Here is a 17124-nt window from a genome sequence, read left to right on the forward strand (position 1 = left end):
AGTGAATACAGAAATTAATTATAATGTGTGTAAGTGTAATACGCTGCAGGTGTGCGGGCATTTCTCCTCCTCCTCTCAGCAGAAAATATGTGCCTCCTGGGTAAAAGAGGCCTATTTCCATAGTTTAGCTTGAATCCAAAATTACTGTCAAAACATCACGTCTCCTTAGTGATTCTGAATTCACTTAATGCACAGGATTTTGCACAAAAAGGCAATTTACACTTTGAATGATAGCTCTGGGTGGGCCAAATCCCTCAGGTGGGGCCGTACTTGTATCCACACGCAACCTTTGCCACCTTTTTCAACAAAAATGGTTTCTTTGAATGGCTCTACTTTAAAAAAATATATTTGTAAAGGAAAAATCAGGTTACCAGAGGTGATTCAGGGAAGGGGTTTCGGCTGGGTTTTTATACTTGATTGAAAAAGTAAGGAGTCAGCTATTGAGAAAAAAAGGACAGAGTGTAACTAAATGTAGAGCTGGACAGAAGTGGCACTTCTTGGAATTGTGTCCCCCGAGGTGGTGAACACTCTTCTTTCTGCTCGGACGGAGTGATCTGAGGTGATATGGAGCTGTCAACATGCATCAAGTGCCTCCTCATCTTCATCTTCGCTTTATAAGATTTTCAGTGACTCCGGGTTAAAGTTGGATATGTGGCAAGAAGGCTGCTGTCTGTCTATTAAACCAATGACTGCCATTTGCTCTCAAAACATTTTACAATTCATCCTATAGTCATTCTAGAATCAAAAATCTCATCAAAAAGTGTCCCGAAAAGATCTGGTTTCGTGCACTTTGGCTCTTCATACATGTACGTCTTGAAATCTTTTGGTTGTTTGGCCTCTGTTTATTTCTCCATATTGGGATATTAGTGGTCTTCTTTTCTCAAGCTGTAGCAACAGCCCGGCTCGGCTTACACAATTACCACTTTGTTTCAGGCACTTTATCATCAGCAGCACAGTAAAAAAATACTAGTTGCACATGGTGTTTACAATGTTATTCCCCCCTGCGCTCTGCTGTTAAATGGACGGGGAGTTACTCATTATTTAGTTTTAATAGGCATTGGGTTTCTTTTTGCTGTTACAATGTCATCTGTGTAGTTTAGTCAGCAGGACAGATAGTTTATGAATTGAAAGATACAAGACTAATCCTTTTGCAGTAATTTCTCCAATTTCTCAGCCTCCTGATTCCTCTCCTCACCATCTTTTTGGTTCCCAGCTCACAGCAGAGAGCATCAATCTTTCTGTAGCCCTGTTCTGTTCTATCAGCAGACTTATAATTCACCTCAGAGCCTCTGCTTCTGCAGCTATCCCCCCCCCCCCCACCTTGCTTCACCCAGCAACTGCCAAAAGCTCTGCACTGCCAGGCGCCTAAAAAATTGATGCTGAGATGCATCATTGAGGTGAAGAAGGAGAGAAGAGAACAGCAGAAGGAGCTGAGCAAGTGCTTCTGCACTTTTTTTGTTGTATAAACATATGCATGACATATGTACAAACATACAGAAAATGATGCATAATGTAGAGGATAGTATGATTTGAATTGTGTGCACATGGACAGATGGGCAGGCAACCAATGTTTTCATATCGCCTGTTTCACAATCTCCTTAGTTTATATCCCAACAAGACGGATACTCTTATCTTCTTTTATATGTTGACTCGTCACACCTCCAGAAAAGCTGTTTATTGCATTTTTTCCCTGGCGCTTCATCAGCTCGGATTGCCCTCATAAAGGCAGCACAGTGGGAGAGAGGATGCACATAGAAGAGAGAATACGCCCTGGGGGTTCGCGCTGTGCTCTGTGTGCGGGGAAAGTGAGAAAGGGACCTCCTTCTCCAAAATCTATTTGTGCCTAAATAACTGGTGTATGAGCCAGAGCTGGAGTGGTCCTGCGCCAGTGGGCCCGCACACTTAGCTCTGCTAACACAGATCCATCTAGGCCCTTATCATCTGGAAGACATTAAGGCAAACGCTTGATGGGGCAGTTTGAGCTCTGAAAAGGCTCTCCTGTTGCCCGCTGTGTAAAAGTAGCTCTAATCCAGTGCTCTAAACACCTGTGGGGATCGCTCCCAGGGTCGGAATCCTTAGGGAAGATGGGGGACGGTTAACAACATCTATTTATGACCATAAAAGAAGAACATGGCCTACTTTTAAGCCCCATATGGTTCCACACAAGTGGGGTCCTCCTGACCTTCCAATTTAAACTTGGATTTCTTTTCTCAGGGCCCTGTGGGGTGATTTTTTTTATCTTGTATCACTCCTGTTGTTGTTCTTTTTATTCCTCATGGCAGTACAATTCAGTTGAGCCATGCACCTATTTATCTGTCTAGGCTGCTTTGGGTCTGGGTGGGCCTGCAAGCACGCCACAACACACACACAGAAAATGACACACACACACATATACACACACACTGTGAGCTGCCTACCACAGTGCTAATAGTGAAAATGGTTTGCCAATCCAGTTGGGAAATTAAAGAGAAAAAGGAGAGGGTTGGGTGGGTAAGGGGGGAGTGAATGTAATTCTCAACGACCTTCGCTTCACGGACTCAAATGTATTAGCCTGCCTTCTTTCTTCAGGCACAGAGAGAAAGCAATCCGCTAGTGTCAAACGAGAACATTAGCCCTCCTTGCAAAGCCAAAGAGAAGGCGACAAACCAGCGGCCTTACAATATAACGGTTATATTGCCTGAAGCTTTCCCATGGAAACAATCTGTCCTCCCTCTATAAATGTCTGCTTGATATGGTTCTATAAAGGCAATACAATCCGAGGCAATGGAATAACGCTATGACAGACTGGATAAGCCTCGTACAATTGGTTAGATTTCTTAATCAGACCATTTATAAGCTCAAGCATGCTGTGGAAACCCCCAGAACAAGAGCTCTTTCTTTGCCATTACTCCCTTTGGTTCAGCCGAGTATAGAACAAATGCCCTGCACTTTACTCTGGCATTTCTCTTTCTGCGGCTGTCACAGTATAACTTGCTATCGCACGAAAACATGTCACCTACAACATGTCAAAACATCCCTGGGTAACACAAGTGGGGAGGCCCAAACAACAGACTTGGGACAGCTCAGTGAGGCCCAGGGGGGTTAGCAGGAAAAGAGACTTTGTTGTCAGCTGTCAGAAAACTCTGGAGACCTCACGTGTTAACGAGTCTCGACTAACAAACCATCACTTGGGGCTTCGAAAAAACATCATTAATGTTTGTACAAGGGGCACGAGACAAGCTGATCCCTGATTTACTTTTTCCTAGCCTGGAGGGGACAAACTTCGTTGAAATAAAATGGTCTTTCTGTCTTTACTTTCCCTACCAGACTGTCTCCCTCGTGCATGTGACATTCATTAACCCACACTAGAATAACATGTCCCCTCTTTCCTGTAATGAGCCCCGCGTCAGCTCTCCTTGACAGACAAGGAAGTACGAAGAAATCCGAGCTGTAAACCAGGTGTATATTTTAATGTTCTCAGCTGAAAACATTAACCCTAATTGACTTGCTAACATTGAGAAGTGTATTGATGGTCAAATTGTTAAAACAGAACGTGACCGTGAAGCTGGAAAATAGATTTTCTTTTAAGTGATCACACTCTCTACTGATGTGTCTCCAATTTTGAATCTGCAGAAAATTATTGCAGAAGTTGAAGGCCTCAAATTTGGGCAACCCACCCAGCGGGACAAACCACCAACCAATCAGAGTTGATGGGTTTAGAAGTGGTTCCTCGTGGACGAGGGGAAAAGGGCATGATTGCTTCGCTCGCTGCCACGCTGCCACATGGATGGATTGAAGATAAAAAAGATGGATATTCCCCGCCCACACGGCCCAGCTGCACCCCTCCGACTGGCCTCTTTGGGTGTCAACCCCATACGGTTAGACTCAGCGCGCTCATATTTTTAGATGCCTGTTTCTGATTCTGAGGTGGCCTCGGCCACATGTTTGTAAAGCATATTCGTTTTCCTGAACGGCAATTATCATTAGCATTGATGGATTTAGCATGCCTCCATCCATTAGCTTTCCTAATTACACTGTTGAGAGATCTGCTGTCGCCAACAATCAAATGAATGAATTTGGCTATTTAGACCCAATTATTGCATCCCCCCTCCCTTTGCAACATGCACAATAATCCTTTATTCGGAGGTATGAACGCAGACTGACATAGGGAGTATTCTGCCCCAAGGGGGGGGATCCTTCTGTTCAGCACAGAGCAGGCTCACAGTGATCTGAACTGGACGAAGACGGGGAGTGAGGGGTGAGCAGCTAAAAACAATCAGGGGAATAAAATAGACTACAAAAGCGCTCATTGTTAGCAGGCCTTCTAAATCCCCCGTGCTCACCTCACATGTAAGGCCTGTTGCACTTTGAACCCTGGCGGAGCTGTAGTATGCTCAGCTGACTTGCTTTCTATTCCCATGGGCGACTGTGACATGCCTACAGGGCTAAAGCAGAGCTGTACATATTTTCAGTCATCCTGTTAAGCACAGGGCCTCATTAAAAGGGCCAAGCATGACAAATAGGTCACAATAACGAGATTATAGAAATGTGAAGTAGTTAAAACAAAAGATGCAGTTTCTGTTACAAAGTCATTTGTCTTACTTAGCCTTAAACTGCTTAATAGCAATACATAAAACACAATGAGCTGCTAATTAACCCTAACATGTATTATTAAATCAATAAATAGTTGTTGCACAGCAAAGGTTCTTTTGACACAATTTATGTTTTTTGCATTTTTTTTATACTCCCATTCATGTTCAACTGTTTTTATGTTTCATAGTCCAAATAAAAAGTCATTGAATGTGTTCATTTAAAAATATATATTTAAAGAAATATTATAATATTAAATAGGTGCTAACTATCAAAGATAAAACATGATAAACTTTAAAGATGTATCAACAAAAAAAGTGTAAGAATTCAACATCTACTGTACAAATGTAGCTACCATTTAAATAATACAAATGAGAAGCATCAATCTGATGTATGCAATTCAAGACTAAATGAAAGCTGTATATGAAAGCTACAGTTGTGAGCAGGGTTGAGAATATGAATCTAACCACATTCTTCCCCATCACACATCTTGTTATCATGAATACAGCAAGAATGAGTCAGTGCAATTAATTAGAAAACTGCCCATGGCAGAAGGGAAATACACATTTAGCACTTTCCCCTGCTAAGTGAGCTTCGGAAATGAAATTGCTCAGCATACAGCAGCGATCTGTATGCATCTAAGTGTGCAGATATGAATATTCACATGTGAATATATGCTTTTGCAAATGAACCCCCTTCGGTGGATTTCCAAGAAACACTTCATAGAAGTTAAGCAATAGAAAAACCTTATTATAGGATCATTTTCAATGATTCAGTCATTTATACACCCATATTCTGCAAAGGTTTAACACGTTAACACCACAAAGCCAGAAACTCTGTGATATGATTTACAAAGGACCAAGAAAAAAAAGCAGCACATTTGCATAAAAGTCTGAAAAATTCTAGGAAAGAAGCATGCCAATAAGATAAAAAGGATGAACAGTCCTGTGTGTTGCCTCAAAGAGGAAGAGACAAAGAAAGGGAGGGAACAAGAAACACTCCAAACCATTTCTGGGGCCATTACAGGAGGGAATGGCTCCCATTTGTCCCACCTTGACATTTGAGAGGATCTCTGATTACACAAGAGAGGGGGGCAGGCAGAGGTGAGCGAAGAGAGAGTCCTCCACAGGGGTCTGTGGCGCGGCTCAGATGATACGCCGCCGTTACAACAATGAGAAGTCAAGGGTAAAAATAACAGGGCACTGGGAGAAAGGGCTCAAAGTGGCACAGCAGGGTCGACACGTACACTGTCCTTTTTTACACTCACGGTCATCGCCCTATTCTTGTCGTCTACTCCAGCGCATAGACACACACACAACCTGCATGGAGGGAGGAAGTATTGGTCTATTTCATCTTACCCTATCTTAGAATGGAGATTCAGAGGCCCATACACCTCATCTCAATGTTATAGACCCCTTTAGCAGGTGTCCAAAATGGGCCAGGAGTAAGGGTTTGTTATAATATTTTGTCTGGCACCTACTTAAGTCATTACTTTACTTTACAATTGAATCTGTGTTTAGAAAAGACCACCAGATTCAAAACTTTATTTTCATATGCACAACAGCTCCATTCCATTCCCAGGCAGAATGCTCAATTGCTGTCTGTAGCTGTCTAGAATAATCTATAACTATCAACTAGACTCTTTTCGCAAACTCAAAAGAGGCAACTTCCAGAAGAGACCAGGATCCTAACCCTAATCAAAGGATTCCAAAAGTAGTATCCCATTTATTCTAGGTATGTCCTAATAACGGGGGTGCTTGTTAGGGGACGGACTATAACTGGATATCCTGTTCATGACTACAATGTGTAGGATGTATACTGTATATGACTGAGGACGGCATGCTGGAACCATGTGACAAGGAAAAACACGAGGAAATAGGAAATAATTGCAAAAACGTTGTACTAGTGACCTACTGACCGTAACATGGGACTAAAATAAGCCAAGTGAGCGCTACATCATTTCACATTTTACAGGCTGATGTCAAAAAACAACAATATGCACTCCCAAAAATTGAGGGACATATAAAAATGCGAACATATATCTGTTTCTGATGCTTGTGAGAAGTGAGCGGTGCTCCCCGTAGGGTAATGAGCTGTGTGTGCAAGGAGCATGCCATATTCAAAGACGGCTATAGGAGCTGAGGAGGAGAGTAGTGGAGGGAGGGAGGGAGGGAGGGAGAGGAGGAGGGGAGTTGAGACTGGGGTCAACGAAAGGTAAAGCCTTTGGGTGCTGCTCAAAATTCTCTTCCCCACAATGGGCAGGAAGGGAGAAAGAGTGGGGTGTGGGTGGGTTTAAAGGAAACCGACTGGCGAGGTGGAGATAAAGTACACATTTTAAGGCATGTAGAGTAACGGAACTGAAACAAAAGAGAGAAGTAGTGCGAAAATCTGATAGGGGTAGTTGGCAAACAGGTGCCAATATTATTCCAAAAATGGTTCAGAGTTATAAAGCAAGCTTTCTTTCTATCTACGATTATTTTGAATAGCTTAGGCGCAGCTTCGAAGCTCGAGGGCAATGGTGGTAATAACTGCACTGGGAATTATTCAATTAAACGCCTCATCCGTCCCCTCTAGCATCCTCTTTCTTTTCTCTGTCCTCCCTGTAGCCTGTGGAGGCGGCGGGGGATTGGGGGGGGGGGTCAGAGAGCAGTCTGGGTTGGATGCCCGCGTGACCCGGTCATCTGGCTGGACACACAGTCACTTGGCTGTGATCAGGCCCCGAGAGAGCGTCATGGAGTATTTGGGATTGTCCGCTTAAGTATATACAATGTGGACAATCAGCTACTTGACCTTCAACCAAACATAACCCTGAGACAAGACAAGCTATTTCTGATTCTTGACAGGAAAGAGGAAAAAGGATGGTGATAAAAATAAGTGTTTTTACAATGGGCACATTTTTGCTAGCATGGTCAGTTGATCAGTTGTTGACAGATTTGGGTAGTTTCCTTCGAATGTGGAACAGCCCTTGGATCCAATATCTACCATTTAAACAGACCTCCTTCATTTCATTCTGATGGCTGTATTGTTTTCACTGCGTGCAAATAACTTTTGATTTTCCACTGAGGCAGCACTTCCAAAGCCAAATAGGTCGTGCTATGAGGGCCACATGCCAAGAGGTGTAGCTCTTCCGTGGTGCCGAGCAGTGTAGCTGGATGCTTGCCAATGCAGAGCCGATCTAAGTGCTGATGGCCGGCCAGCCACTGCCAGAATTTGGAGGGCAAGGTGACTCTTCCATTTACTGGCCCTATAATCAGACATTGTTGCCAACTTGGAAGCAAGTCAGTCCAGAAGGTTCATTTCCCTCTGTTTTTTGGTGAAATCCTCAGGGAGATGTCTAAGAATGCATTGAAGAGAGGCCTACTTGTCACTTATCTGTGTGTAGGCAGAGGTCAACCTGCAACGGCTTGACAGGCACTAGAGGTACAAGCAACTAATAACTCTTTCAGCACTACCCTGCTGTGATAATACCACGGAAGGTTGCTTTGGGGCTGAATTTACAATCCTTTTTTACAATTACTGCCATGCAACAAAAGAAATAAAGCCGTGAGAAAAAAATAGATAAAGTGCAGCTGCTATGAAAAAGAAAGACCACAACTAATGTTGGCAATTTAGTGAGGAGAGATCAAGCGAACGGCAAACAAAGCGCTGGATTGTGAGTGGCTCTAACTCAATCAGAGAGCAGTGGGGTACCGCCCCATCCATCACTGTCTGCTTGCCGCCCGGTCGAATCACGCCCTGTTGAGTGGTGGAGGAACACCATCGAGCCAACGGTCCGCTGTGCGCAAACACAGTGACCGAAAATGACCCCGGGGATCTGGGGCTAAGACAGGAGGGTCATTGGCTCTACTTCCTACCTACCTACCCTCTTACCCACTGCAAACAAACTTTGCTTCACCAAGTGCCCCTCTGGGGATTTCCTTGATTGTTTGAATAAAGAACCTTGTGGTCGCCGTGGCCCCCCTCCCACCTGCCTCCCCTTGTGAATCTGTAAGCACTGTGGCGTTAGGGCAACAAACAGACCACGTAAGACCGCGGCCACATCAATCATACTCATGAGCCCCATTCAAGGTTAGACCACTGAACGAAACATGTCTGACAAGCCTGGACACGCTGCATTAAAGTGTGCAGAACTCCCTCATCTATTCAACTAAACAACCTCTTCTCTTTCCTTTCTCCCCTGGGATGGGTTGATAAGTAAGACATTGGGAGGTACTGTTTTAACGTTATCCACCCCTGACTACTCCACGGCCTCCCACGTATCATGCACTCAAAAATATTTCTCATTCATTCACAATCCTTATCCTTTCTTGTTGTTTTCCATGCAGCCTCATAAACTGAGAAATCAGCATTTGATGGAAGGAAAAAAGGCGAAAACCTGTTGCTAATTATATTATATGAGGCGGAGGAAGGGGGAGACAGTACTTATTGCCAACTGTCCTTTGGAAACAGAAACGCATAATTGAATCATAGCCTCGGTGTTTAATGCTTTTTCATTGGCGCTGGAAGGAAAATCAGTAAGAATTTTCTTACAATCAATAGATGTGTATCCAGATAGAGAGCTGAGATTACAAAATGTTGTCCTCTAATCATGAGACCCGCCATACGACTCCTTTTCTCACAATCTGTTTTGGATAAAAGAAAGAAAAATACCATACGATTGACTTCTCTAAGCTGTGTGGGCCGTGGCTCTTTTCCACAAGAAACGTCCATATAGGGAAGCTTGTATTGCTTTGGGCCTGGAAAAAAAGAATTCACCATCATTGTGCCAGAAACAGCTTAGTGACACTCAATCCCTGGCAAACATGAGACGCTAACTCCAACATCGAGATGAGAAACAAAACAGGCAGACACGTGATAGCATATGATGCTTTTGTGCTGCCGCAGATATGTGACCGAGGCTTGAAATCCAACGGGTTATTTATGAGCACCGGCCTTGTCTCTTCTCTCTTTCTCTCTGTGCTTCCCTCCCTCCCTTGTTCCTCCTTTTCTTACTCCTCAGCTCTGAAGTGGACCTCCCTCCCGCTGCGAGCTAGAGTGGCTCTCCTCCCGGTTGTGGTCAGGTTGTGCATGAATCAAAGTGGTGACAGAACAGTGGGGAGGATGGCAGATGCCACGGCCAGAAAGCTTTTCAATCAGGCTGCCCTTCCAAGCAGCGGCCAAGGTGAAACACTTTACCGGCGGATGAGAAAAAAAGACCCTCAACCCCTCGGTCACTCATGCACACATGTATTGCACCATGCAAGCTCACATGTGCACAGACCTACTTTAATCCTGCTCATTAGCCAGGGAGTCACCCTTTATGTATAAAAGAGATGAGAAGGAAGGAGAGTAATGTGAGTGAAGGTCAACGGCTTTCCGGTGCAACATCTCTGTCTGCTGTCCCGTCTCTTCTGCCCTCTAGTTAATTAACAAGGTATACGCTTAACATTTATACGCAGCTTTAAATGGCTCACCTGCCTCCAAAGCCATAACGTTTCGCAGGTAGACATTTTTTTAATTTGTTGTAAACAGAAATTTAAAATGCAAAGTGCTTGTCTCTTGAAGTTTTACCATGCTGACAAAATAAGGTTTGGTATAATTGCCGTGAAGTGCAAACAAGATATATTCAAAGTGGATTGCAATTTGATGCGCTGCTGTCAAGCTAGTCTTTCAAACTGTTTCAATGTAATTTCAGGTGTAATTTGATTTCCATTGTTATAAACTGTTGGAGTCTATCGCTTCAGAAAGTACCAGGTGCATAATTTCCGGCTGCTTTTGTCAAACCTGGTAGTTAAGTGAAGCTGCGTCTCCCTACGCAATGCTTATTTTGCTGTGCCTATTTTGCAGCGCTGCTTTGAACTCCACCGGCATGGATTCTTCCCTGACATGTACTATGAAAAGAAGCGCACATTGACAACCGAAATAAATGTTCGCTAACAGGCCATAACTATCTCCAACAATCCATGTCACTCCAAAGCCCCGCACCCTCAGCCCCAGAGGTCACAGCACTTCCCTTCTTTAAAAGCCTCCACCGCTACAGGCCTGTTAAGAAAAGGCTCATGTTGCGTTCCTGCCTTATTTATTTTCCTCCATGACAACGGCTGATAAACGGTCACACAGAACCGCTTCTCCTTATTTGCCCACGGTCGCCTTGCAGAGGAGCGTGAGAGAGGAGGAGGTTTCAGATTAAGTTAGGAGTTACTGCTCTTTCCTTAGCCAGCTTTGAAGCTTGCACCATGCTTTTCAGGTGGCAGGGTAACAGGAGAATTAGGGAAAGTGGCCGAGAGTATCTTGCCCCTTCTGTCCTCCACTCTCACTTCCTAGAGACAGGTGGCACTCTTTGTTGGACTCTATGACCATATGAGTGGGATTCCACATAACAAAGAGAGAGCCAACTTTAGATCCAGCGTAGGGTTATACCCCTGCTCCCCCTTCCCAAGCTGCTGTTAGTCATATCAGGCTTGGTCAGGAATGCCAGGAGGGGCAGGATGTCTATTGTAGATGGTGCACAGCAGAGAATGTTTGCCTTCCCAGCAGGCCAAGCAGCTCCACAGGGGCAGCTCAGTGGGAGATTGGTGTGGAAGGGGCAGAAGGACTACAATTAAAAGACGGGAAATAGTGCTTTTCCAAGCTTTGAGTTACAGCCACCTGAAGGCAGGGGGGCTCGAAGACTTTTGAAGCGTGGAGAGGTGGGAGGCTTTCGCCGACTTTCCCATCGATCTCCCCCACGAAGGGGCTGCTGGAGAAGGCATTCCTCAAATATCTCTGGTGCCTAGTACCAGCCATCCATACATCTCATCCCCCCCTTCCATCTACTGCACACACTGGAATTTCTATGAGGTCCAGAAAAATACCATCCAGATAGAGAGAAAAGCAAAGAAATTAGGGAGTGCTGAGAAAGAGGAGACCGTCCCTCTCTCCCTTTAGTTTTTACCCTCTCTCCTCTGCTCCTCCAAAAAGAAACGGTGCGGCCTTGACTGACTGCAAGGAATCTCAGTGTGCTGAAGAACAGTTTTTTGGTTTGGTCAGCAAATCCGATGCTATCAATGATTCATGATGTTGTCAGGGGTACATCATATCTACAGAAAGTTGTTTCTCCTCCAGTCAGCATGGAGAGAACAGCCTGCAGCCCAGGATAAAAGATGCACCAGGTGCTTGTTTAAGTATGTTCAAACATTTCTCAGATTTCACAGAAAGATCTTAGATAAATTGCCCTCCAGTGTGCCTGATGTCAATCCTGCCCGTCACTTGTTAGGATTCAAATCAACTGAAACCTCCATTTTTCCTTCAGATGGCACAGTCAGACAAGCCTGACAGCCCTTATCGGATCACCGAGAAACAAAAGGCGGGGGGAGAGCAGAGCAAAAGCATATATATTTACTTTTTTTTTCACTTGCTTGCTCATTCTACTTATTTTCAGAGCGAATTGACTTCAAATATTTGCCTTGATGCGGGCTATGCCTTCGCCTCAAACTTCATTAGCTGTGAGAGCGCAAGGCCGCCCCCGAAACTCCACTCTGTGAAAGTCTACAACGGTGCGTGAAAGGTAAACACATTTTGCATTCAGAATCGCAGGGCTCACTTAGTCCCCTTATCTTTGTGATGAAGTGTTTTCCTCCCCCAGCTCTCAGGATACAGGCTCCTGCACTTCCCCAAACAAACCTGTCAAGGGTAGCACACACGTGCAACAACACCACCTAGGCCCGACTCAGTAAAAGGCTGTTTTTCTTTTTACGAGCACCACTTTGAGTGCTTCTTGTTTGGTTTGCTGATAAGAGCCATGTAGGGGAACATGTGGTGCATATGTGTTCCATTTGCCCACTAATTAGATTGCAAGGCAGTGCACTGAAGCATGCATTGTGACCTCCACCCCCTCCGCCCACTCTGCCGGTCCATCAGATAAGGAAGCCATTCTGGCTCTCATCAGTTTCCATTATGTAAGGGCTGATTTGGTGAGTGGAGCTGCGACAGGGAGTCTGATGGGTCCAACACAAATCACACCCAACTACTGTCTACAGATGCATAAGGAACTATTCCCCCCTCCCATAATCGAGTTACCTATGACATGCCGATTAGCACAATAACCCAGTCTCGTCTTACATAGTGCGGTAATTTGCAATTCAGGAGGCAAAAAGGAAAATAAGTTTAACTTCATGACTTGTCCTTGCTGAAGCCACACAAGGTGGAATACATTTTGAAGTGGAACCAAAGTCCCATGAAAAACCACTCCATTAAAAGCATTAAATATAAAACACTTCACCGAGTTAAAAATAGGAAAAAACAGTAGGTCAGGGCGACTCTGTTTTCCGGTGCAATCTCTGAGTGACCCACATGAATCGGAGAGTTACTTAAGTTGCAGACGTCTGCCCCAGAATTTTGTTAGGGTTTCCTCTAGACAAGCGGTTTATAACCTTCTGACCACAGTATTGGTATTACATTGGTTGTGTCTACTCCAAATGTAATGCATAAGAAAATAGCAGGGAGAAGAGAGCGGCTCACAGACGCTAACACATCAACGACACAAACTCCATCTGCTAACATATTTAACAACAAGCTGGCAATGAGCAAATTCAGTGGCAGCTAAATGAAAGCGCAGAGCTAACTTGTAAATGATCCATGGGTGGATCACTTAACTCACAGCCTGCCTTCCTTTCAAATTGTAAAAAAAGCCTTCTTTGAGCCTGAAGGGACTAAATTCTTCCGTGCGTGTGTTTAGAAACAGGAAATTCATTCCTGACTAATTTGATTAGCATGAGCATTGTTACTGCTAACCCCCCTCCTGCTGTCCCGTCCTCCCTCTCTCTTTATAACTGAGGATCTCGGACAGTTTAATAGTCCCTCTGGTGATGAAATCTGAACCCAAAAGAAGTGTCAAGGAGCATCCAGCTTTTAACAGAGAGCGCCTTTCAGCCGTAAATCTTTGACAGCAGTAAAGAAAGGTTAAAGTGGGATTGAAATCAGGGATTAGAAAACCTAGCCCTGCGGACATATATGGGGGGCCGTTGAAGGAGCACAAAAGGAGCGTAGGGTCCAGGTTTTGGGTGGAGTGAGGATACAGTAACAGGATCCAGCAAAGCCCTGTACTCTCCCGAGCCCTGCAGCGTAAACAAACAGCTGAGACAGAGCAGGGCAGAGACACCGACACACGCACCAAAACCACACAATCTCACACACACACACACAAAGACAGGCAATCAGAGCGAGGCAGTCTGCCCAGGCAACGCTCACCTCAGGGCACCCACACTGACACAGGCTCATCACATTACTGTCTGTCTCCTGTTTCATCGGCTTAAACTATCTATTTGACAACAGGTTAGCCGCTTAGCCTTTTTGTTGGATGCGACAGCTCACGGCTTACAAGTCAAATAAGGATCAGTAACTGACTGTCACTGAGAAATTCACCTTAAAACATAGTTTTGTGTTTAAATCTAATGAAAAGAAAACACATGAGTCACCTAGCCCTAACCTTACCCTAGCCCTAACCTTACCCTAACCCTAACCCCATCTATTTACAACTCTGACGTAAGTGCCTGATTAAAAAGAGCTAAAACTTGTTTGTTTTTTAATCTTTTGGGGATTTTCTCACTGTGTTGGGAGAGTTGGCTCATTAAGATGGATATTTTTTTCTTGCAGTGCATAAAGTAAACTACACTCAATGGCTCCTGGTGAGCTTTTGGACCAACGACTCTCCCTCATTGCTTCTGCAAAAGTACTCCAATTCAAATCAATAAAATACCCAAGTGACTTCATTCCACAAGGACGCAAGAAGCGAGGACATTCCAAAACCAAATGGCAGGGGCGAGAAATTCCTGCTGCCCTGTGAGCCAGAGCACATTGACAATTTCAGCTATCCTCTGGACACTAGAGGGCGCAGTTTCATGTGCAATATGCATGAGGGGAAACGGGGGAAGAGTGTCACATACATACAAGGATCCCTCATGTGTTCATGCTATAAACACAAATATGAATCTATAGGTGTGTATGTATGTGCGAGCAGCTTTTACACGGGGTCTAATGGTGTAGTGGCTACCATAGTGTAGTATGGGGGCCAAATGGGCACTTAAAAAAGCTCTCAGACAGTTTAATTACACTAAAACTGTTATTTAATCCACCCATATTCACGGGATAAAACCATAAAGAGTATTTTCAGAGATGTTCCAATTCATCCATCTTTATAACCAACTAACTAGATCGGATTGGTGCCCAGGGGACAGAATCAGATTGAATGATTTAGTTTCCTTGGTACCAAAAGCACATCTATTTTTCATAGAGAAGATCACGGTTTACTTACTTGCACTCCCGATCCTCCAGATCGAAATGCGGATTGAAGTTGATGAGGATCCGCTGGTGAGGACCAGGCGCCGATATCACCCACACACATCTCTGTGAAGGGGGATACGCGAGGGGGTATCCGGGCGAGGTGAGGTAGTTGGCCGTTGAGATTCTGATGTTGTCTCCACATTTATCTGCAGAGGACACCAAAGTGAGCTCTTTAATTATAGAAAGAAAAACATATTCCACATTTCCGCTGTTTTTAAGCTATAGCCATTTTTACAATGACTTCATAGCAGTTTACAGATAGAAAATCCATCCATTCATCTATCTATCTATCTATCTATCTATCTATCTATCTATCTATCTATCTATCTATTTTTCAAAGTGTTTCATTTGTTAAGACAAACTCATGGTAAATGTTCTGCATAGAGCTTGATTGGTCGAAAGTATGTTTTTATTACTCATTATTAATAATAATAATATTGGGTAATCAAATTGAATATGATGAGCTCTTATAAAGTATATATTTTTTATTTCTTACTCTGCCGTTCTTGATGAAGTTATATTAAGGTGAAGTAACTCATGTAAATATATTGTATTAAGGAACAGCATTGGGTGGATGCATGCACGATTCATACAAAAAAGTTGTAAAAGCTTTGGAAAAAAAGTTTTTGTTCCGCTAAAACCAAAAGTCACAAGAATCTGTTGAACAGATTCTTGTGACTTTTGGTTTTACACTGTATCATGAGGTTTTAAGGAACAGATTCTGTTCCTTAAAACCTCATGATACAGTGTGAGTTTCAACATTAAAAAGGGATTATCCTTTGTTTTCTAAGGCCCCGCTACTGAAATGTATCTTCATTTGCGCGCATTTTCATCCTTTAATCATTGACGCTTTCCCCATCTGCTGCTCTAACCTGCACAGCCTCTTTAAAATCAATTTAATCGGAATATAAAACGAGTATAAGATCAAAGCTAGAAACGAAACTGCTGCTGTAAGAATACTAAAACTTGGGAAGTTCAGTAACTCGGGCTGACTTTTTGAACTCCACCAAAACACAGACCGCCGTAACCGATAGCCGCACAGAAAGGGATTAACGTTATGCTCTAACAACAGTTTACGATCAAGTTTACAAGCCTAAACGAACGCTGTAATAGCATTAATACAAATGAAAATATATTAAGTTATATTTTGAATGTATCAGGGAAGATCAAAACGCACCAGCAACAAGGTAGCGACAGGAATATCAAAATAAAGTTTATGTAAAAAAAAGTAGGCAAGACAATTGAACAGGGCTAAAATAATGTTCTTAAAGTCAGTATTGAGCAATAGTGTCTAAATCTATGTTGAAATTCAATAAACTAGATTTTCCAAGGTGTTGGCTGAATGGGCAGGTGAGCGCTTGCGAGTTTGCCAAAAGATCAGCGGAGATGAGAAGGCTAATCTTTTAGAAAAATATTGGGATTAGAGGCTTTGCAGAGTACATAAAAGCTGTATTTATACATATATCAGATGTCACACTTACCGTTTTTGAAAGCCTTGACCACCAAAAGGATTCCCATGAACAGGATAAAGACTAATCCACAATGCATCCTTGTTTCCTTTCCACAAAAATAAAATTATGCATACAAAAAGAACTCCGAAATTAAACTCCTCCAACAGGTTTTTTTTGGCAAGTATCTTCTCTCCTTCTCTGAACTGGAGAAAATAAAGCAGAAGTGTCTCTTTTAACGAAGTTGAGAGCGGACTCAGGTCGCTGGCATCCTGTCATTCAGCTCCTGTTTCCTCTTTCCAGCGCCGGCTGCGCTCCTCTCTCCAGCAACGACCGTGCCATATCCTCTTCAAAGAAGCCAAGATTTAAGAAGAAATGTCACACTCCTTTTTTTATTGTGTCCTTACTCCGTTAAAGTGTGCCCTGGATGGAGGTAATCCTCGGCTGTGGAGTGAAAAGAGAGAAGGGAGCAGGTTAGGAATGCGTTCTGCTGCTGTGCGCTCTGGACATTTCCCCGATCTGTCTAAACGCGCTGTTACTGATATAAACAAGACTATAAAAGCATGGATACACCCCTTCCCCAAAATTGTGACCACTTCGCTTCTATAGGCTCAGAGTGTGGACTGGGTTGATGATTGGCTTGATTACAAATAGCCAACCTATGTGAGAAAAGCCCCGTGCCAGTTTATATGTAAGCGGAGCTGCACACTGAGTCACAGAGTACCAGCAGTCCGTTAAGTGACATGACTCCCTCTCTTTCTTCCTCTCCCTCGCTTTTACTCACTCACTCTCTCTCTCTCTCTCTCTC

General features: G+C 43.7%; 1 protein-coding gene across 3 annotated transcripts in view; it reads right to left on the reverse strand.

Moving 5' to 3' along the window:
- nrp1a (neuropilin 1a) overlaps positions 1–17124 on the reverse strand; it is a 57252-nt gene that overhangs the window by 38748 nt on the left and 1380 nt on the right. For 2 of the 3 annotated variants that reach the window (XM_034132315.1, XM_034132314.1), the window contains exons 1-2: positions 16350–16416; positions 14840–15014 (exon numbers count right to left, since the gene is read on the reverse strand). In XM_034132315.1, coding sequence (XP_033988206.1) covers positions 14840–15014; positions 16350–16416 — 242 coding nt within the window. Of the gene's footprint in view, positions 1–14839; positions 15015–16349; positions 16761–17124 lie in introns of those variants that run through there. The other variant, XM_034132313.1, reaches the window with a different exon arrangement.

This window comes from Trematomus bernacchii, unplaced genomic scaffold (assembly GCF_902827165.1).
Source record: "Trematomus bernacchii unplaced genomic scaffold, fTreBer1.1, whole genome shotgun sequence".
Lineage (NCBI taxonomy): Eukaryota > Metazoa > Chordata > Actinopteri > Perciformes > Nototheniidae > Trematomus > Trematomus bernacchii.